Source organism: Danio rerio, chromosome 6, assembly GCF_049306965.1.
Source record: "Danio rerio strain Tuebingen ecotype United States chromosome 6, GRCz12tu, whole genome shotgun sequence".
Taxonomy (NCBI): Eukaryota; Metazoa; Chordata; class Actinopteri; order Cypriniformes; family Danionidae; genus Danio; species Danio rerio.
In genome coordinates this window covers 60,680,543-60,703,211 of record NC_133181.1, presented here as the reverse complement: position 1 = coordinate 60,703,211, position 22,669 = coordinate 60,680,543, and the positions used below count along the sequence as shown (strand labels likewise).

The 22,669-nt window shown below is 31.6% G+C and overlaps 1 protein-coding gene across 4 annotated transcripts in view; it reads left to right on the top strand.

Moving 5' to 3' along the window:
* Window positions 1–22,669, top strand: part of tox2 (TOX high mobility group box family member 2) — a 273,063-nt gene that overhangs the window by 233,146 nt on the left and 17,248 nt on the right. For all 4 annotated transcript variants that reach the window (XM_021476823.3, XM_021476822.3, XM_017356458.4 and 1 more), the window contains 2 exon segments: window positions 9,567–9,797; window positions 19,484–19,564. In XM_021476823.3, coding sequence (XP_021332498.1) covers window positions 9,567–9,797; window positions 19,484–19,564 — 312 coding nt within the window.

The following is a 22,669-nucleotide window of genomic DNA, read 5'->3' as shown; positions in this document are numbered from 1 at the left end:
GCTTTATATGTGGCCATCGGTTGATTAATAGTGCATGCATATAGGATTGATTTGTTCTGATGTGGTGAATGTGTTCTGTTGTTTTTAGCTGTCGGTTCACTGTTGTGGTTGTGTTGGGATTCCTGAGCACCAGTGCTGTTGTGGTTTTCTGAAGATGCTCTGAAAAAAAACTGATGCTAAGAGAAATGCGGTTGAAGACTTACTGTAAAAGCTGCTTATCTATCAAGATCTGCCTCTAATCTGTTTATGATATAAGTCAGGTCGAAACTATAAAGGGCATCCTCAAAACCCCAGGGTGTTTCTTTGTACAGTGTGTGTTTTTGTGAGGGCATATTCATGATAATGCAGAGATAAGATTTTTTTTTCACATAGCTAAAATGAATGAAATGTGTGTGTAAAAACAAAAATTGCTAGTTAATTGAATTGCAAATAAATAATAGCACACTGGATTCAACTTTAAATATCCAAGTGAAAATTTTATTTAATTATATTTTATTGTATTTATATTTTTCTTTTAGTTTAATTTATTAACAGTTTATTTCGTTTAGTTTGATTGTATATTATTTTATTTTTACATTTAGTTTAATCTGATTTTATAAAAATATTTTATATTATTTTACAAAAATTGTATTTTATTTTGTTTAATTGTATTTAATCATTTTTTATTGTATTAATTTAATTAAAAAATTATTTATGTTTTTGATTTATTTAAACTCATTTCAAAATAGTTTAATTTAATAAAATTTTGTTTTATTTTATTTTAATATTAAATTAATGCATTGAATTAAGATAAAATAAAACAGAAATTGCCAACAAATTGAATTGCAAATAAATAGTAGCACACTGGATTAAACTTTAAATATTAAAGTGGAAAATCTTTTTTGTAAAATATGCTCTGATTATAAAAACATGATCTAATTGACAATGTAGTTTAATTGTAATTTTTATTATTTGTCGAATGTTTGTTTGAAAAATGTGGCCTAGTCTACATCGTTCTAGTAAAGTCTGGTCTTTTTTTTTAAACTTTATTTTAGTATCTAAATCACTAAACATTTTTGTACGAACAGAAATTGCTAGTAAATTTTACAGTAATTTGCAAAAAAATAAAAATAGTAGCATGTAGTGGAAAATCTGTTTATTTTGCTTAATTGAATTGAATTAAAATTGTATTTTTTTTATTGCATTTAATTTAATTTTATTAGTACAATTGTATTGTATTACTATTTTATTTTGTTTAATTTAATGTAATCTTATTTTAGTTTTATTTTATTTTATTTCCTTTTGTTTAATTTAATTACATTACATTTTTACTTTATGTATATTTTTTCATATTGTTTAATTTATTAACATTTTATTTTCTTAAATTTAATTTAAATAAAATCAACTAATAATTTTTTCTTGTCAAATGCTCTCTAATAATCTGTGAATACATCATAAAATGCACTTTTAGCCACTGATCAGTAATCAGTCAGCAGCATCGAAGGGTGAGAGAAGAACCTGCTCTCTTTTTCTGAAGGGTCTCTAAAAACAGTCCAAATTGGCCTCAATTGGTGATTTGGTTTCTAAAATCTGGTCTTCATTTTTAAGTGTTTTTTATGGTTTTTAAAAACAGAAATTGCTAGTAAAAAATCACAAACATTTAGAAACAAAAATGATTGCAATGATGAATTAAACAAACTTCAAAATGCAATGATTTTGAATGCCTAAAATGTGTTTTTCGACCTCTTTTACAACGTGTTTCACTATTTAAAACATCATTCAAGTTAGAAAACTTGCTATGGTATTTTTTTGTAATCTGTGTGCTCATCAATAAAGTCGGCAGCATCAAAGGGTGAGGGAAGAAACTGCTCTCTTTTCTCTAAAGGGTCTCTAAAAACAATCCAAATTGGCCTCAATTGGTGATTTGGTTTCTAAATTCGTCCTAGTAAAGTCTGGTCTTCTTCTCTCACCCTAGATGCCGGCGTTTGCGGGGCAGGTGGGCAGTCATTACCCCCGTGCCCACCACAGCCCCATGATAAACCGCTCGGGCCGGATTCTGCCCCATCCCATGAGCGCCCTGTCCCAGCTCAGCTCTCAGATCGGCACCTTTACTCACGGTTCCCCGTCCTCCTCAGGAAGTCAGTCAGCCACGCCCTCACCCTCAAGCTCCGCCCAGGAAGAGGAAGCAAAGTACCATGCAAAGGTACAAAAACAGTCAAATCAATAAAACGTGTAGCTTTCTCCAGGGTGCGTGCGAGGTACAGTCTAAAAGGGATACAGCTGTGGATACACATCATTTTTCTGACACTCTACAACAATATTTCATATTTTAACATCACTGTTAGGGGTAGGTCGGGGGACATATTAATGAAATACAATTAATAGATTACTTAATCAATAATAAGAATAATAATTGATATAGTTACTGTTTTACATCCCTGTGAGGATGGGGTTTAGGGTTGTGGTAGGGGTAAACATTAATAAACTACAAACAATGGGTAATTTAATAAATAATATGAACAATAATTGATATAATGACTGCTTTCACATTTCTGTGACGGTTAGGTTTAGGATTAGTGTAGAATTAGATGTTATTAAATACAATTAATAGGTAATTTAATAAATAATATCAATAATTCTCATTATTGTTACTGTTTTTATGTTACTGTGAGGGTTGGGTTTAGGGATGGGGTAGGGGTAGACGTTAAAAAAGTACACTTATTGAGTATTTTATTAAAAAATATGAATAATAATCAATATAATTGCTGTTTTACATTACTGTAAGGGTTGGATTTTGGGTTGAGGTTGGGGTAGACATTAATAAAATACAATAAATAGGTAATTTATTCAAAAATATTAATACTAATTTATTTAATTACTGTTTTTACGTTACTGTAAGGGTTGGATTTAGGGATGGGGTAGGGGTAGACGTTAATAAAATACAATTAATGGGTAATTTAATAAATAACATAAATAATAATTGATATAATTACTGTTTTACATTACTGTGAGGGCTGGATGTAGGGTTGAGGTAGGGGTAGACATTAATAAAATAAAACAAATGGGTAATTTAATAAAAAATATTGATATTTCTCATCATAATTACTGTTTTACATTACTATAAGGGTTGGATTTTGGGTTGAAGTTGGGGTAGACATTAATAAAATACAAATAATGGGTAATTTATTAAATAATATGAACAATAATTGATATAATGACTGCTTTTACATTTCTGTGACGGTTAGGTTTAGGATTAGTGTAGAATTAGATGTTATTAAATACAATTAATAGGTAATTTAATAAATAATATCAATAATTCTCATTATAGTTACTGTTTTTATGTTACTGTGAGGGTTGGGTTTAGGGTTGGGGTTGGGGTAGACGTTAATAAAATACAATTATTGGGTAATTTATTTTAAAAATATGAATAATAATTGATATAGTTACTGTTTTATATTACTGTAAGGGTTGGATTTTGACATTAATAAAATACAATAAATAGGTAATTTATTCAAAAATATTAATACTAATTTATTTAATTACTGTTTTTACGTTACTGTAAGGGTTGGATTTAGGGATGGGGTAGGAGTAGACGTTAATAAAATACAATTACTGTTTTACATTACTGTGAGGGTTGGATGTAGAGTTGAGGTAGGGGTAGACTTTAATAAAATAAAACAAATGGGTAATTTAATAAATAATATTGATATTTCTCATCATAATTACTGTTTTACATTACTGTAAGGGTTGGATTTTGGGTTGAGGTTGGGGTAGACATTAATAAAATACAATAAATAGGTAATTTATTCAAAAATATTAATAATAATTGATATAGTTACTGTTTTTACGTTACTGTAAGGGTTGGATTTAGGGATGGGGTAGGGGTAGACATTAATAAAATACAATTATTGGGTAATTTATTAAAAATATGAATAATAATTGATATAATTAATGTTTTACATTACTGTAAGGGTTGGAGGGTTGAGGTAGGGGTAGACATTAATAAAATACAACAAATGGGTAATTTAATAAATAATATTGATATTTCTCATCATAGTTACTGTTTTACGTTACTGTAAGGGTTGGTTTTGGGTAGATTTTAATAAACTTTAAGCTGCAGCTGTATCCCTTCTTGCAACATTAAAACATGTCAAATAAATGATGCTTATTTGAACTTTCAATTTATCAAATAAATAAATAACAAATGCACAGATTCAGATAAAATATGAAGCAATACTGTTTTACAGCTTTTTTGTCAAATAAATGCAGACTTGGTGAGTCTTGAAATCATATTTGTTTTTTGCTAACATAATCACATCCTTAAGCTCATGCATGGTGAATTATCGGTGATTCATATTTAAAGGTATTTTTTAACAAAAAAAGCAAAATTTTGTGCAGCAAGGACACAAATGTTCAGTCAAAAGTGACAGTCAAGTCATGTTATCAAATAAATGCTGCTTATTTGAACTTTAAATTCATCAAATAATAAAAAAATGCACAGATTCAGATCAAATATGAAGCAGCACAACTGTTTATATCACTAATAATAATCAGAAATGTTCATTAATCATCAAATAATCATATTAAAGTGATTTCTGAAGGGTCATGTGACACTAAAAACTGGAGTAATGATGCTGGAAGTTCAACTTCACACCACAGATAATATAAATTAGTTTACAGCATATTCACGTACAGAAAACCTTTTAAATTGTAAAATATTTTCACGATTTTACTGTTTTTACAGCATTTTTAGTCAAATAAATGCAGTCTTGGTGAGTCTTGAAATCATATATATATTTTTTTTGATAACATAATCACATCCTCAAGCTCATGCATGGTGAATTATCTGTGATTTCATATTTTAAGGTATTTTTAACACAAAAAAAAGCAAAATTTTGTGCAGCAAGGACATATTTGTTGAGTCAAAAGTGACAGTCAAGTCATTTTATCAAATAAATGCTGCTTATTTGAACTTTAAATTCATCAAATAATAATAAAATGCACAGATTCAGATCAAATATGAAGCAGCACAACTGTTTATATCACTAATAATAATGTTTATATCAAAAATAATGTTCATTAATCATCAAATAATCATATTACAATCATTTCAGAAGGGTCATGTGACACTAAAAACTGGAGTAATGATGCTGGAAATTCAACTTTACACCACAGATAATATAAATTAGTTTACAGCATATTCACGTATAGAAAACCTTTTAAATTGTAAAATATTTTCACGATTTTACTGTTTTTACAGCATTTTTAGTCAAATAAATGCAGTCTTGGTGAGTCTTGAAATCATATTTGTTTTTTTTTTTGATAACATAATATCATTCTTAAGCTCATGCATGGTGAATTATCGGTGATTTCATATTTTAAGGTATTTTTAACAAAAAAAAGCAAAATTTTGTGCAGCAAGGACACAATTGTTCAGTCAAAAGTGACAGTCAAGTCATTTTATCAAATAAATGCTGCTTATTTGAACTTTAAATTCATCAAATAATAATAAAATGCACAGATTCAGATCAAATATGAAGCAGCACAACTGTTTATATCACTAATAATAATCATAAATGTTCATTAATCATCAAATAATAATATTACAATCATTTCAGAAGGGTCATGTGACACTAAAAACTGGAGTAATGATGCTGGAAATTCAACTTTACACCACAGATATAAATTACAGTTTAAAGTATATTCACAAACAGAAAACATATTTTAAATCGTAAAATATTGTACAATTTTTACAGCATGTTTAATCAAATGAAAGCAGTCTTACTGAGCACATATATCACCTAAAGGTGTGTGTTGTGTGTCAGAAGTCATTTGCTCTATGGAAAGGAATGAATGTGATTTTTACTTCCGGAAGGGTCTGTTTGCACGCGTTATAGACGAGCGTAAAAGGCAGACGAGAGAGCTTTGAGAATAATTTCCCCTCTTTATTTAAAAGCAGCTTTGGTGTGAACGATTTTCCGTGTGTCTCAATAGTGTTTACAAATCTCTGCATTTTAACTTCACATCTTGACGTCTTTTGTTCAGTCTGATTTGTTGGCAAAAACACGGCTGTGTTTCTCTCTCTCTCTCCCTCTCTCCCTCCTTTCATTTTCATTGTCCCAGAAAACCAATTACTCCTGCTTGTCCGTCATCCTCTTCTTTTATTGGAAGTGTCAGTTTGAATTTAATTTGAATGTTGCATGTAATGCGCAGGCAGCTCCAAATCCCTCATTATCGCAACGCTGCATGCTTAATTGGATTGGAGAATACAAAGAGTGAATTAACTTACATGATGTTTAAATGACATTGTTCTTCAGCCGGCTTACGCAAGAGTCCGGACTAAATACGCCAACAGAGTCCAGTGTGCAATTATACCTGGTCAGAGCAGATTGAAAATAAGCCAGGAGGGTTTGGGTATGCTGATATCAATGGTTCAATGCTGGTGCATTTGAATATTAATTCCATCTGGACTACAGCGACAATTAGCACATGTCATTTGCATCGGTGTTTGATTTGCCTTAATGTCTTAATGTCTACATTAATTTACCTTAATGTCTTAATGTCTAAATGTCTTAATAATTCTTAATTCTTAATAATTCTTAATAATTCTTAATAATAATTGTCTTAATAAATCAATAAATATTTCTTTTGGACACTAAGGGCCCTATCATACACCCAGCGCAATAAGGCACGGGACGTATTTGATGCGATTTGTTGCTATTTTCAGACCAGCGCATCTCTGGTTTTCACATTTTGTGCCATGTTGTGTAAATAGCAATTCCGTTTGCGCCGCTTTGTGGACTCATGGGTTTTCAAGGTGTGCATTTCTGGTGTGTTGCAATTCTGAGGAACTGAAATTGACCAAATTGACCAAATGAAACCTGGTCTTAAGTCCAGCACAGAGCACGTTAGTTGTGCGCCTATGCAGGTCCAAATGCTTACACACTTCATAATACAAACACGATGTACAGCAGGGCTATTCAATTAGTTCGGCATAGGGGTCTGTTCATGAAAAGCATCCCGAACGAAGAGCCGGAGAAATATGACTTGCTATAAAAGTGATGACACAACTATATACAAAAGCCCATATGCTGTATTTGTGCTCATAAAGACACCCACGTTGGCTTTTTCCTACATTAAAATGTGAATATATTGTATTTTAAATAATATTGTGTGCATATATATATATATATATATATATATATATATATATATATATATATATATATATATATATATATATATATTTATAGTAAAAATGGCAGTAAACAGTTTGTTTTTGATTTCAGGTTGACTTGTAGACTCATTTTTACAATGTTTTTGTGTGCGTGTGCTAGCGTGTGCGCGTTCGTGCATGTGTGTGTGTGTGTGTGTTTGGGCCCTATCATACACCCGGCGCAGTGTGGCGCAAGGCGTGGCGCAGTAGTCTTTTGGTAGTTTCAGCTTGGTGCAAGAGTGGTTTTAGGCGTTGTGCTACGCTGTTTAAATAGCAAATGCATTAGTGCTCATATGTGCGTCCATAGGCATTTTGGTCTAAAAAGGAATGGGGTTCTGAGGCGGACCGCTGACATGTTGCTATTTTGAGAAACTATAATAGATTTTTCATTAGACCAAAACAAACCCGGTCTAAACTCCAGCGCAGAGTTGCGCCTCGCTTACACACTGCTTAATACACACAAGAGAGCAATAGGCAAATATCTTTACATATAAAAAATGTAAATATTAAGGATATATATATAGGATATAATAAGAATAGATATAGAATATAAATATAAAGGATAAAATATTACAAAACATATTATTTTCTAGCCTACATAAATATGAAAAATCACTGCTTTTATGTCTTCTTCATCTCGGGAGGCTTTTTCAGTTCATTCATAACAATTTGCTTTTGTATAATGTTATTATTATTAGCAGTATTATTTATTATATCCATATTTATATTTGTTTTATTAAAAACAAGCTTAGATTTGCCCACCTGTCAGGTTTTAGACCATATGGGGCACAGCATGTGTTTTAGGATATAACTCAGGTTTTTGAGCACACTTCGTTATTATTGTTCATTTATTCGTTTGCTGGAAATTAGAACTGAATTTAGAAATAGTTTTGAAACGAATATTTGCGCTTAACAAATGAAAATTAATTATTTATAGACTAATTGATGTCTGTGTGTAAAGGTTTCCCTATCCAAGAGCGAATGTGAAAGTAGATCCGTTATCTCTCATTCTCACGCAGTAGATGCTCTGTTTAACAGTTTTCTGTTAAAAACCTGTGAACTGTTTGCTAGTGAAATGCTCAGTTTTTCCACTTAGACTTACTTTGCGTCCTGTAAATAGTGAATGCGCTCTTGGCGTGACGCAGCTGGCTCTTAAAGGGAATGGGAGATGAGACTCTGATTGGTTTATTCTCAAAACACACCTATAACTCATTAATAAAATAAACTCAACCCTTTTAGACCATGCGCCACGGCGCAAAGCAGATTTTCCCGTCCTTAAATTAGCAAAAACGCATCCTGACACGCCCTGAAAGCATTTGCGCCCTGCGTTTTGCGCTTTGCGCATGGACCGTCAAAATAGAGCCCTTTGTGTGTGTGATCATCATGTAAATCACATGTAAAGTCAGATCATAGAGCGGTCTGTTTTAATGGAGCATCAGCCGACGTTTCATGCTACATTTGCTCTGTCTCTAAATTAGTTTCTTTTCTTTTTTTTGGTACATTGAAAATGCTGATGAGATGGAATGATGTTATCTAACCATCAAGTCCTGCCCTAGAAACCTCTTTCACTGGTTTGCTTTAACTCTCGTGTTTTCAGTCCTGTCTAAGACAAAGATGTACTGTTCCCCCTTTATTTTATATTCATTTATATCTCCACTTTAATAAAATGATGCATTTGGCTTTTTTTTATTTGCAGTGCATGACAGTTTTAAATGAAGAAATGCATATTAGCGTGCTTCACACATCAGATGATGCAGCACTGATTTAAATGGGATATTAACAACGTCTGCTGGACTCTCTGCATTAAGAAATCAATTTCAGCACAATGTTTCAGCGCTCTGAAGAGAGTCCACGAACTGTCAGAGCCGATTACGCAGCCGTCGCTTGACTGAAAGCATTCTGGAATCCAGCGCATCCCATTTTTATTTCATGATGTTTGCAGATAAAAGACAAGCCGCATTTGCATAGCCAAACATGCATAGGAGTGGAGCAGCAGTGCATGCTGGGACACACAGACGCACTCACAGAACTCCACGTATCAACAAACTACACATGCTTATAGTATTTAATGTCATTTTCACTATGGAAATCTTAAAAAAACTGTTGGGATGTGTGTGAAGTTAGCATTATTATTTATTTTGATCATAAAATCATCATATTAGAGTTATTTCAAGGTCATGTGACACTGAAGACTGGAGTAATGATGCTGGAAATTCAGCATTTTTAGTCAATTAAATACAGACATCAGTTAATCTTTTATTTTTATTCTTATCTACTCTTACACTTATAGAGTGTATTTGATCTTGAATGATGCATTAACATGTATTTGTTATTTTTATTTGCATTAATATTGGTTCTGTATCTTCTTCAGATCACAGGGGAGAAGCGGCCTTCCTCTGACATGATGAAGCCCAAACCCAAACCTCAGAAGAAGAAGAAGAAGAAGGACCCGAATGAGCCGCAGAAGCCGGTCTCGGCGTACGCACTCTTCTTCAGGGACACTCAAGCCGCCATCAAAGGACAAAACCCCAACGCCACTTTTGGAGATGTCTCGAAGATCGTGGCCTCCATGTGGGACAGTCTGGGAGAAGAACAGAAGCAGGTCAGTGCAGAGTTCTGGAGATTGCAAACTGATGCTGGATTGATGGATGGATGGATGGATGGATAGTTGGATGGATGGTCGGTTGGTTGGATGGATGGATGGTTTTTGTTTGGTTGGATGGATGGTCGGTCGGTTTGTTGGATGGATGGTTTTTGTTTGGTTGGATGGATGGATGGATGGATGGATAGTTGGATGGATGGTTGGTCGGTTGGTTGGATGAATGGTTTTTGTTTGGTTGGATGGATGGATGTATGTATGGATGTATGGATGGATGAATGTATGGATGTCGATTGGTTGGTTGGATGGATTGATATATGGATGGCTGGATAGATGGATGGATGGTTGATGGATGAATGGATAGATGGCTTGATGGAATGATGAATTGATTGATGGATGAATGGATAGATGGATTGATGGAATGATGAATTGATTGATGGATGGATGTATGTATGGATGTATAGATGGATAAATGGATGGATGGATGGTCAGTCGATTGGTTGGTTGGATGGATTGATATATGGATGGCTGGATAGATGGATGGATGGTTGATGGATGAATGGATAGATGAATTGATGGAATGATGAATTGATTGATTGATGGATGGATAGATGGATGGATGGATGGAATTTAATAAAATTTTTAAACAGTAGTGTATACAGCTAAATGTTTGTGTCTTCTGTAAGCAGTGTGTGTGTGTGTTGAGTGATTCTTCGGTTGGTCGGTTGGTTAGATGGATGGTTTTTTGTTTGAATGGATGGATGGATGGATGGATGGATGGATGGATGGATGGATGGATGGATGGATGGATGGATGGATGGATGGATGGATGGTTGGTTGGATAAATGGATGGATGGGCGGTCGGTTGGTTGGATGGATTTATATATGGGTGGGTGGATGGATGGATGGATGGATGGGTGGATGGATGGATGGATGGATGGATGGATGGATGGTTGGTTGGATAAATGGATGGATGGGCGGTCGGTTGGTTGGATGGATTTATATATGGGTGGGTGGATGGATGGATGGATGGATGGGTGGATGGATGGATGGATGGTTGGTTTTGTTGGATGAACGGATGGATGGATGGGCGGTCGGTTGGTTGGTTGGTTGGATGGATTTATATATGAATGGATGGATGGATGGATGGATGGATGGATGGATGGATGGATGGTTGGTTGGATGAATGGATGGATGGGCGGTCGGTTGGTTGGATGGATGGATTGATATATGGATGGATGGATGGATGGATGGTTGGTTGGTTGGAAGGATCGATATATGGATGGATGGATGGATGGATGGTTGGTTGGTTGGAAGGATCGATATATGGATGGATGGATGGATGGATGGTTGATAGATGGATGGATGGAAATTTAACTTTTTAAACAGTAGTGTATACAGCTAAATGTTTGTGTGTTCTGTAAGCAGTGTCTGTGTGTGTGTGTGTGTGTGTGTGTGTGTGTGTGTGTGTGTGTGTGTGTGTGTGTGTGTGTGTGTGTGTGTGTGTGCACGTGATGTTGGTTGTATTTTTAGCATATCCTCCATAACACAGGTCTTCTATTGCATGTCCAATAAGAGCACCTGCCTCAGTGACAGAGTGTATTGCTTACTTTCTCTCTCAGTCTCTCTCTCTCTCTCTCTGTCTCAGTCTCTCTCTCCATCTCTCCAGGCTGCCGTGTCCTTTTATTTGCAGTTAATTTTTGCCTCCTTCACTCTCCCCTCTTCACCATGAATCTTCATTTTGCCGCTGACACCCTTGAATGTGAATTCCTCATTTCCTGGGCTCTTTTTATTTATATCTGTTGCCTGGTGATTCGATCATGCTGAGAATACCAGATTAGCCATCACCGGCGCCCTTCTCTTCCCTCAAGGACATCTGCTCGCCCAAATCTTATTGTTTTGTGTGTTTTAACCCTTTACCATCTGGAAATCCACACTGTGTCTTCACAGATTCCTGGAATAATACTCTCCGTCCTTGGGCGCTGCATGGCGTGTTTGTGTCTCTTTTATTTATCTGGTATAACAAGGTGACTTTCTCTGGGCTTTAGTGTGCATGTGTTCTGTGTGTCCGGAGCTCATGAGGTCAGGACTGTCCCTGAGCGGCTCCTCGTTCACTTGTTAGGGCGAGTTATGTCATCTGTTAGTGACATCATCACCTGCTTGATAATCTGTGGCAGTTGGTGGCCTTTTGGCTCTGTTTCAATTCTCTAGTGAGTGGCCTTTCTAGAGAGCATGATTTTTGTCCTCTTAAAATATTTTTTTACAATAAATAAATGTTAGAATAAAAAAAAAAAAAAAAAAAATATATATATATATATATATATATATATATATATATATATATATATATATATATATATTTTTTTTTTTTTTTTTTTTTATGTGCACCAAAGCTATTTTATTTCATTTTATTTTTTTCTGTTATTTTATTTTATTTTTTTATTTTTTATTTTAATTTTTTTATTTAATATATTATTTTATTTATTATTTATTTTATTATAATTGTATTTTGTTATTTTATTTTGTTATTTTATTTTATTTATTTTTATCTTATTTAATTTTATGTACTGCTAATGGTTGGCGGTTGGGGGCCTTTTGGCTCTGTTTCACTTCTCTAGTGAGTGGCCTTACTAAAAAGCATGATTTTTTTCTTTTCTCTCAAAACATGTTTTATTTACAATAAATAAATAAATAAATAAATAAATAAATTTTATATATATATATATATATATATATATATATATATATTTTTTTTTTATATATGTGCACCAATGCTATTTAATTTTATTGCATTTTATTATTTTATAATTTTTTTTGTATTTTATTATATTATTTTATTGTATTGTATTATTTTATTTTATTTTACTTTATCTGCTGCTAATGTTTGGCTATTGGCTGCTAATAATCACTATTAAGTGGCCTTATTAGTCAAATTTTTAAAACATTTTAATTTGATTAGATTTTTTATTTTAATTTATTTGTTTTATTTATTTATTTATTCATTATTTATTATCTTACTTGTCAGCATGATTTCCCTTTTCCTCTCAAACATTTTTTATTTTGTTTTTGTTTTTTGCTGTAAAAATGTTTAAACATGGGGCGACACGGTGGCTCAGTGGTTAGCACTGTGTTCTCACAGCAAGTTGGTCACTGGTTTGAGCCCCGGCTGGGTCATTTAGCATTAATGTGTGGAGTTTGCACGTTCTCCCCGTGTTGACGTGGGTTTCCTCCGGGTGCTACGGTTTCCCCCAAGAGTCCAAACACATGCACTATAGGGGAATTGAATAAGCTAAATTGGCCTTGGTGTATGTGTTTGCATGTGAGGGTGTATGGGTGTTTCCCGGTACAGGGTTGCAGCTGGAAGGGCATCCGTTGCATAAAACATATGCTGGATAAGTTGGTGGTTCATTCCACTGTGGTGAGCCCTGATAAATAAGGAACTAAGCCGAAGGAGAATGAATGACTGAACATTACTTTATCATCACCTGCTGCTAATGTTTGACAGTTTATAGACTTTTGACTCTTGTTCAGTCCCTAGTGAGTAGTCTGCATGATTTCCCCTTTCCTCTTTAACATTTTTATTACATTTTTTTTTTACAATAAAATATTTTAGAATGCTATTTTATTTTATTTTCGGTATTTTGTATTGTTTCATTTGATTTTATTATATTTAATTTTATTGTATTTGTGAAATTTATCTGCATTATTTCAAGTAAAATATATAGTTTATTAGAGGAGTTTATTTTTTTCTATTGGTATACTAAAAAAAAAAAAAATAAATATATATATATATATATATATATATATATATATATATATATATATATATATATATATATATATATATATATATAGTTTTATTTTCATTTTGTTTATTTAGAGATTTTTATATGTTTCTCCGTGGCTATACTGAATGAGTTTTATCTGTAAAATGTGTTGTTTTCCTCCTGAAAGCAGAGTATTGTGCTCAGAAAGCGCAGCAGGAGGAGCCACGCTCTGATAGGCCATTAGCAGATGATTGATAGGCCTCTCGTCCAATAGATGACTGTCATTTCTTTAAGTGACGGCCCTGACCTGTCAGTCATGCGGATGATGAATATGTTAAATGATGTAGAACTGCAGCCATAATTTCAGCCGCAGGCAATACATTCAATTTATTTACTGCTTTAAGGAGTTTCAGAGCTTCAGTCACTCCCAGTTCATTAACAGCCAGCTTTACACTTCTGGATAATACATGCTTATGTGTCTGTTTTATGCATTACTAATATTATTTACAATTTTCAAACATTTTCTTTTTCAACTCACACAGAATTATGTTTTACTAATCACAAGAATTATGCTTTTCTCTTTCTTTACATAAAATGAAAAAGTTTTTTGTTGTTGTTTTGTTTTGTAAACAACCCATTTATTTATTTATTTATTTACTTACTTGTTTGTTTGTTAACAGTTTCACAGCTAAATTTTTATTACTTGCCAATTTCCATCACTAATTGTATGTATGTGTGTGTGTATTTATGCATATTTGCACATGAAAATGAATGTTATGCATTGCAAATTTCCATTGTTGTGGAATTTTCTAAGAAAAATATATGACATTGGCTGTTTTTATTTAATTCTAATAATATTACATTTTTTTAAATGATCTAAAATGTCAGAATTTTATTCTATTTTTTTTCCACAAAAATTTCTTATTTAATTTTCCAAAAGTAAATTACCAATTCACATAATATAATTTACATATTTTTATACATATTATTTTATTTAGTGTTTTATTAATGCATATGGCATGCACCACAACATTTTAGTTTAGCATTTTATTTTTGTGACATTTTTGTGACATCTAAAATTTTATTTTATTTTTTTATTTTATTTTATTTTATTTTATTTTATTTTTATTTTATTTTATTTTATTTTATTTTATTTTATTTTATTTTATTTTATTTTATTTTATTTTATTTTATTTTATTTTATTTATATTTTTATTTTATTTTATTTTAATTTATTTTATCACAGCTAGTTGTGTTTTTAAATAATTTCACAGTGAAGCCCAAACCTCTAAACCTGCATTACTAATTAAAATAATATAATTAAAACATTTTTAGAGGTAACATTTTAACATGTCAGTGTTTTATTAATGCATATGCCATGCACAATAACATTTTAGTTTTCCAATTTGTAACATATTTTTATAGATTTATACATCTGTATATAAGCAATATTACACAATTAGCAGTGCAATATGGCTGTATATTGGCACTGGTGGAAGGCGTGCGTTTGCTCGAGGCCACAGGCCGAGTGTCTTAGTGTCCCACCAGTGATGATATAAAGCCATATTGCACTGCTACGAGTGGGATATTCCATTTATACAACATATCGACGGCACAACTGTGTATATAAAAATGAAATCAAACACGTCTCAAAATCCTTTTGTAAGAAGAACTACTTTCTTCAGCCATTCATTCACGTCGCAGCTGACATCAGAACAGATTCTCTAGCGTAATGTGTAAAGTGATGACAAAACAGGGGATTTTTGCTCACATTTTAAGATTATAAGGCTGAACGGCTTGAAATACCACAGAGATTTCCCGGTATAAATACAACTAATTTATAATGATTTGTTCAGCTGTAGTTTGAAACTTACCCTAAGAAAATGCTGTTTTTCTCCCGAAGCACTTATTATGCAGTCTCTGTCGCCATCTTGTGGCAGAACGTCAACTGTCACTTTCTTTGACCTGCTCAAACAGGCTGATGGCGGCCGATGCGCTGAATCTGATGCTCAGAGAAAATAAATAAACTGCATAGTTGCAATCTATACAACTACATTCTAGACTAAAACAAAAGCCTAAAAATTACATTATGTCGCCCAACAGCTGCAATATTTGTCAAACTGTAGTGTCCTCTGCTTGTTGCTGTATGTGGGCGGAGTAATACACTAGGGTGAAAGGTGAAGAGGCAACTTGAGTGCTGTTATCTGCAGAATATCGCACGGCTATCAGCCAATCAGGTTCAAGAACCAGACAGAACTGTTGTATGTATATATATATATATATATATATATATATATATATATATATATATATATATATATATATATATATATATATATATATATATATATATATATAATGACGTTGTTTTGTAGCGTTGTCATTGGGTCTCTTTTCTCTTCGTTGTTGCCATGTGAAAGTGTGATTTTCGTCTCTGCTGTGTGTTTCTCCTCCACGTTTTCACCCCTTCCCGTGTCAAACTTATTGTCTTCAGTAATTAAGCGGTTATCAAACAAGAACATTTCATTAAGGTACAATTACAGCTAATTGTGCGGGGGGTCTGGATGAAGACCTGCTAACATCTGACGGCTTCAATTGCTAATGAATCCGCTCACTTTGGAATAATTAGAAATCCTCAGGCATGCTAATTTATTTAAGAGCTGCTGTCGTTAGGGCCACTCATTAGCGGAGGTTAAATTAATGTGAAACTGAAGCTCCTCTGCAGTTCATTACTACTGATAAACCACCAAACACACTTCAGGATTTCACCCAGGTCACAAACTTATTGGCTTTCTGGATCAGGTCTGGGTTTCGGGTGAAAATCTGCTTCTCTGTAATGAATAACGTAATGAATTTTCTGTTATTACTGATTATGTGGAGCGGCGAGTGTACTGTAGATTTACATGCATGAATCAACTGATTGGTTTGTGCATTGTAAAAAAAACTAATATTGTTAAATGTGCTCCAGTAAACTTTCAATTAAAATAGATTTTATTTCAGCGATTGATGTGAAGAATCACTCAATTTGTTTTATATAATTTCATTTTATTTTAAATAATTTTTTATTTTATTTTATTTTATTTTATTTCATTTTTAAAAAAGTAGTGTTATGTTAAATGTACTCCAATTGCAACGTTTGAAGTCAAACCATTTTATTTTATTTTTTTTTACATAATTTTATTTTATTTCATTTTATAAAGTTTTTATTTTATTTTATTTTATTTTATTTTATATAATTTAGATTTTATTTGCTAAATTTTTCACAATTTTTTTAAATTTCATTTTATATAGTTTGCTTTATTTTTATTTTATTTTATTTTACATAATTTTAATTTTATTTATACATTTTTTTTAAATAATTTTATCTTATTTTGTTTTATATAGTTTAATTTTGCATAATGTCTTTACATCATTTTCATTTAGCATATTTCTTATTTTCTTATTTTATTTCATTTTACATCATTTTATTTTGTTTCATTTTACATCATTTTAATTTTATTTTATCTCATTTTGATTATAATGTGTAATTGCCGTTTCAATATTAATTATATAAGTATTAAATATATAATTATTTAATAACATTTGTGAAATACACTAATATTATATCTTATATCCTTTATGCGTATTATATATTATGTCTTTATTGTGAAAATAATTTTAAAATGCACTTAAAGGACTTTATAAAATAATTTATTTTGATTTAGGGTGTTAAAAAATAAAGAACATTTTTATTAATTAAATTTTTTCTTATATTTATTTTAAAATAATATGCCTGACATTTTATCCTAAGTATTGCTTAAATTACCAGCAATATTTGATTGAATATGTTTTGGTTTACTTTTGGTTTTCTTTCTTTTTTTTTTCTTTTTTTTTTTTTTGCATATTTGTCCTGTTTTTATTTTATTTTATTTTTTAATTTAATTTTTATTTTATTTTATTTTATTTTATTTTATTTTATTTTATTTTATTTTATTTTATTTTATTTATTTTTTTCAATTATTGTGGGAATTTACCTAGTGAAAATGTTTTAGTTTTTTTTAGACTTTACAGTTTTTTGCATGTTCGACCTGTTTTTCCGACCTGTCATCCCCAAAAAAAGAGGTGTTTTGCGGATGATTTAAAGGCTGTTTTTCCTCATCAGCTGAAATCATTCTGATGTTTTCCTCAGTTTCTCAGGGAATTGCCTGCATTTGCTGCCAAAAAGAAATGGAAAGCGTAATTCTAGGATGGTGAAATGATTGACAAGCAATTGCATTAGTCTGATTGAGTGTGTTTGCTCATAGACATTCACTCCTGCTATTTATTCTCTCCTTTCATTTATCCATTACTTTGATATGTATCTACATTTACTGTATATCTGTTTAAATGCTTCATTAACATTTACAAACAATGATATTAATATTTAAATGTTGTTTTTTTATTTTATTCATCATTATTATTGTTGTTGTTGTTGTTAATAACAATAATATTTTTTGTAAATCCTTTATTTAAACCCAGAAACAATTATATTAATAGTGAGTTGTTGTTTTTCATTTTTTATTTTATTATTATTAAAAATATTTATAATTATTATTATAATCATCTTCATTATTATTTTTTTATTAATAATATTTAGTAAATTCATTATTTAAATTCAGAAACAATGATTTTAATAGCCAGTTGTTTATTATTATTATTATTTTTTTTAAATTATTATTATTATTATTATTGTTGTTGTTGTTGTTGTTGTTGTTGTTGTAAATCCTTTATTTAAACCCAGAAACAATGATATTAATATTAAGTTATTGTTTTTTTAACAACAGATTAATTTGTTTGCCTATGTTTTGTATTATTGAGCATCATATTTAAAAGATAATATTTATATTTATTATGTTTATATCATGTTTGATAGTTTATTTTGCTCTTATGACATACATAGTAGTAAAAAAACAGAGGAAGAATGTTTAGAGACTGAAAAGCATGCAGATGTTGATGTGTGTATGCACCAAAAGTAGGAAATTCTGATCTTTGTTAAAAATATAGAAGTCTACCATCTTAAAATGATGCAAATATCAGTCATACTTTATTTATTTATAGTTAAATGTAATACTTGTGCTTACAAAACAAACTTTAAAATAAATTGAAGCACCTACTAAAATCTAAATGCATATTTATTTCATGATTTGCAAAACATCTGTTTATTTTATTTATTAATATTTATATTTATGCTTACATGACATTTTTCAAAGTAAATATATATATATATATATATATATATATATATATATATATATATATATATATATATATATATATATATATATATATATAATTTATTTATTTTTATTAAGTTTAATATTTTATTTTTTACTTATTACTCATACTTCCTTTATATAGAGTTATATAGATATGAAATCACTTTGGTTAAAAAACATAAAAAAAATGTAAATAAGTAAACCTAAACATAAAATTTTTATTTTTACATTTATTTGTTTTTATTTTCAAAGCGTTTATTTTATTTATTTACATTTATACTTATATTACATTTCCCTCATCTTTGTAATCATTTTATTTTTGTAATTTATTATATGATAATTTTTTTATTTGAATATGAACTACAGTATGATACAGAAAACTTGACTGGATTTACTATATAATTAAAGCTAATGTATAGTTTGTGTGTGTGTGTGTGTGTGTGTGTGTGTGTGTGTGTGTGTGTGTGTGTGTGTGTGTGTGTGTGTGTGTGTGCGTGTGCGTGTGTGTTTCAGATGAAGGTTGACCTGCTGAAGTGTGTGTATGTGCGTACGTGTATGCATGCATGCGTGTGTGTATGGTTTTTACGTACTTGTGTGTGTGTGTGTGCTTGCATGCTTGCTTGTTTGTGCGTGTTCGTGCTTGTGTGCATGTGTGTGTTCATTCACAGTTGCGTTTGTCTTCTCACAGGCTTACAAACGGAAAACAGAAGCAGCGAAGAAGGAGTATCTGAAGGCTCTTGCCGCGTATCGAGCCAGTCTGGTGTCCAAGGTAAAACACAGATTATTAATATCTATACATTAATATCTGACACTACAGTAAAGCACTGTAGAAAACACACAACACGTCACTCATATAGTTACGGAATAGGGGAAATCCATTGGCCACTCCAGCAAAGGAAGCCCCGCCTTCTAGTACAGGAGCCAATCGATGCTCCGGGCGATGTGCAGACGTGTGTTTAGGACAGTTTCTGCAGCTTCATTATTTTAAACTCTGTTTGGTCAGAAACCATCCTGAAATCTCAGTGAATACCTGCTTCAAAGACATGAGAAATATCTATAAAAATGATCATTCATTCATTCATTTTCTTGTCGGCTTAGTCCCTTTATTAATCCGGGGTCGCCAAAGTGAAATAAACCGCCAAAAAAGATCAGTTTTCCATATTTTGTGTTTAATATTTTATTTATGTTTATAAATTGCATTATGGGATCTTTCTTTCAATAACTTTTAACCTTAAAAAGTTGGAAAAAGTGACTTTTATGAACATTTTTAATTGTTTCATAGTGATATATTTTGTGGGTTGGTGTTGTATATTATATATATATATTATTACTTTCATTATATTTTGTATTCAAACTACTTAAATGTCAGTAAAAGTGACTTTGTTAAGCTGTACAGATGAATTTTCAACATAAAAATGGGAATGAGGAGAGATCAACATCCCATAATGCAACTCACAACCGGAAAAAAATATCGGGGTGGCTCAGTCGTTAGCACTGTGGCATTGCAGAAAGAAGGTCAACCCATTTGGTTTTCCCAAAATAACTACACACTATATTTTAAAATACTGTATATTGTTAACTTAAAATAAATTATTCTTTAACTTTTTGGTGTTGCTGTTAACTAAAATTAAGGCTGCAAATAAAAAACAAAAAATTATTATACTTTTATTTTTGAGTGAGAACAGTGTTTTTATTTTACACAAAATGTGTAATTAGTAAAAAATGCTAAATGTAAAAAAAAAAAAAAAAAAAAAAATATATATATATATATATATATATATATATATATATATATATATATATATATATATATATATATATATATATATATATATATAAAGGCATAACTTTAATTGAGGCAAGTTTAGTAAAACCAAATAGGAGTGATGATATAAATCATTATTATTAGACCCATATTATCATTAATATCTGTTTTTCCATTGTCCACAGAGCAAGCCACTGTTATACAATGACTTGACCCTAACAATCCTAATTAACCCAGTTGGGCCTTTAAATGTCACTTTAAGCTGAATACTGGTATCTTGAAAAATATCTACACTACCTGACAAAAGTCTTGCGGTGGATCCCAGTTGTAAGAGCAGCAAATCATAACTTTACTTCTGGTTGATCATTAGTAAAAGTGTCAGAAGGTGGATTTTCCTGATGAATCATCTGTTGATCTGCATTCCAATCATCACTAATATTGCAGAAGACCTACTGGAACCAGCATGTACCAAGATTCTCATAGAAATCAGTCAAGTTTGGTAAAGGAAAAATCATGGTTTGGGGTTACATTCAGTATGGGGGCGTGCGAGAGATCTGCAACATCAACAGCCTGAGGTATCAAGACATTTGTGCTGCCCATTACATTACAAACCACAGGAGAGGGACAATTCTCCAGCAGGATAGCGCTCCTTCTCAAACTTCAGCCTCCACATCAAAGCTCCTGAAAGCAAAGAAGGTCAAGCTGCTCCAGGATTGGCCAGCCCAGTCACCAGATATAAACATTATTGAGCATGGAGGAAGAGGCATTGAAGATGAATCCAAAGAATGTTGATGAACTCTGGGAGTCCTGCAGGAACGCTTTCTTCTTCATTCCAGATGACTTTATTAATCAGTGATTTGAGTCATGTCAGAGATGTATGGATGCAGTCCTCCAAGCTCATGATGGAGTCAGACACAATATTCATTCTGTCTCCACTGCAGCAGGACTTTATATTCTATACTGGACATTATTTCTGTTCAGTGATGAGACTTTTGTCTAAGCAGAGTCAGACCTCACTGTCCTGATGAAATCATTCAAAATCAAGGCATGATCATATTTTATTGAGCTCAAATAAGCAAATAATTTCATATAAGGCACTTCTCATAGCAAATTATCAACTAGGCGTTACTATTTGTTGTTCCTAAAACTTGAATAGGCCAAAAGATGTTTGTCAGGTAGTGTAGTCAAATGGTATGTGCTGTCATCATGACAAAAATAAAATAAATCAGTTATTAGAAATGAGTTATTAAAACTATTATGTTTAGAAATGCGTTAAAAAGTCTTCTCTCTGTTTAACCGAAATTGTTAAAAAATATAAAATATATTTCTAAATAATTATAATTATATAAATAATTCTGACTCCAACTGTATATGTGATCCATAAATCGAAAGCAAATTTGCCCCGAAAGCGACACGATGGATTGAAACGAGCAGAAATCAGTCGTTCCGTTGCATACGTTCATCTGCATAATAAAACACGGCAATCTCAAACCACTAATTTTACATTCATTGTTTCTCTTTTGAAAAAAGGCAAATTGCATTTTCATGCTAAACACTCGCTCTGCTTTTCCATACCTCGCTCTCCCAGCTCCTTGGCCCAAAACAAGAGCGTTGATTAAGCCGTGAATACAGTATTCATCAGCCGCTGGGGCTTTTATTAAACGCCTTTCTCGTCCTTCATTGCGTATAATTAAATATTTCGTCAAAATCTGTTTCTGGCAGATGCTTTGATTGATGTGTTCGTATACTCTCATGCATTGAAAAGGAGGAAAATATGACCAAAAAAAAAAAGTCTGACTCGCAAAACGGCAGCTCTGAACTCGAAACATGCACTCATGAAAAGAGGATGACTCTTTTTAGGGATGTTTTTATTCGCATTTGAGATTTAAATCGCTAGAAGAATCTTCCAGAGTGTTTAAACTCGTGCACCTGCTGCTATTTTACACTGATGCATTATTGTTTCTGTGGGTTTTAGATAAATATGGGTTTGTGCAAAAGTAGATTTTTCAATATCTGAATGCATTAATGCTGCTTACTTTCTCAGCAATGCTGTTTTCCATAGGGGTTCAAAATGTCTTTAATATAAAGCGTTATAATTTATGAACCAAA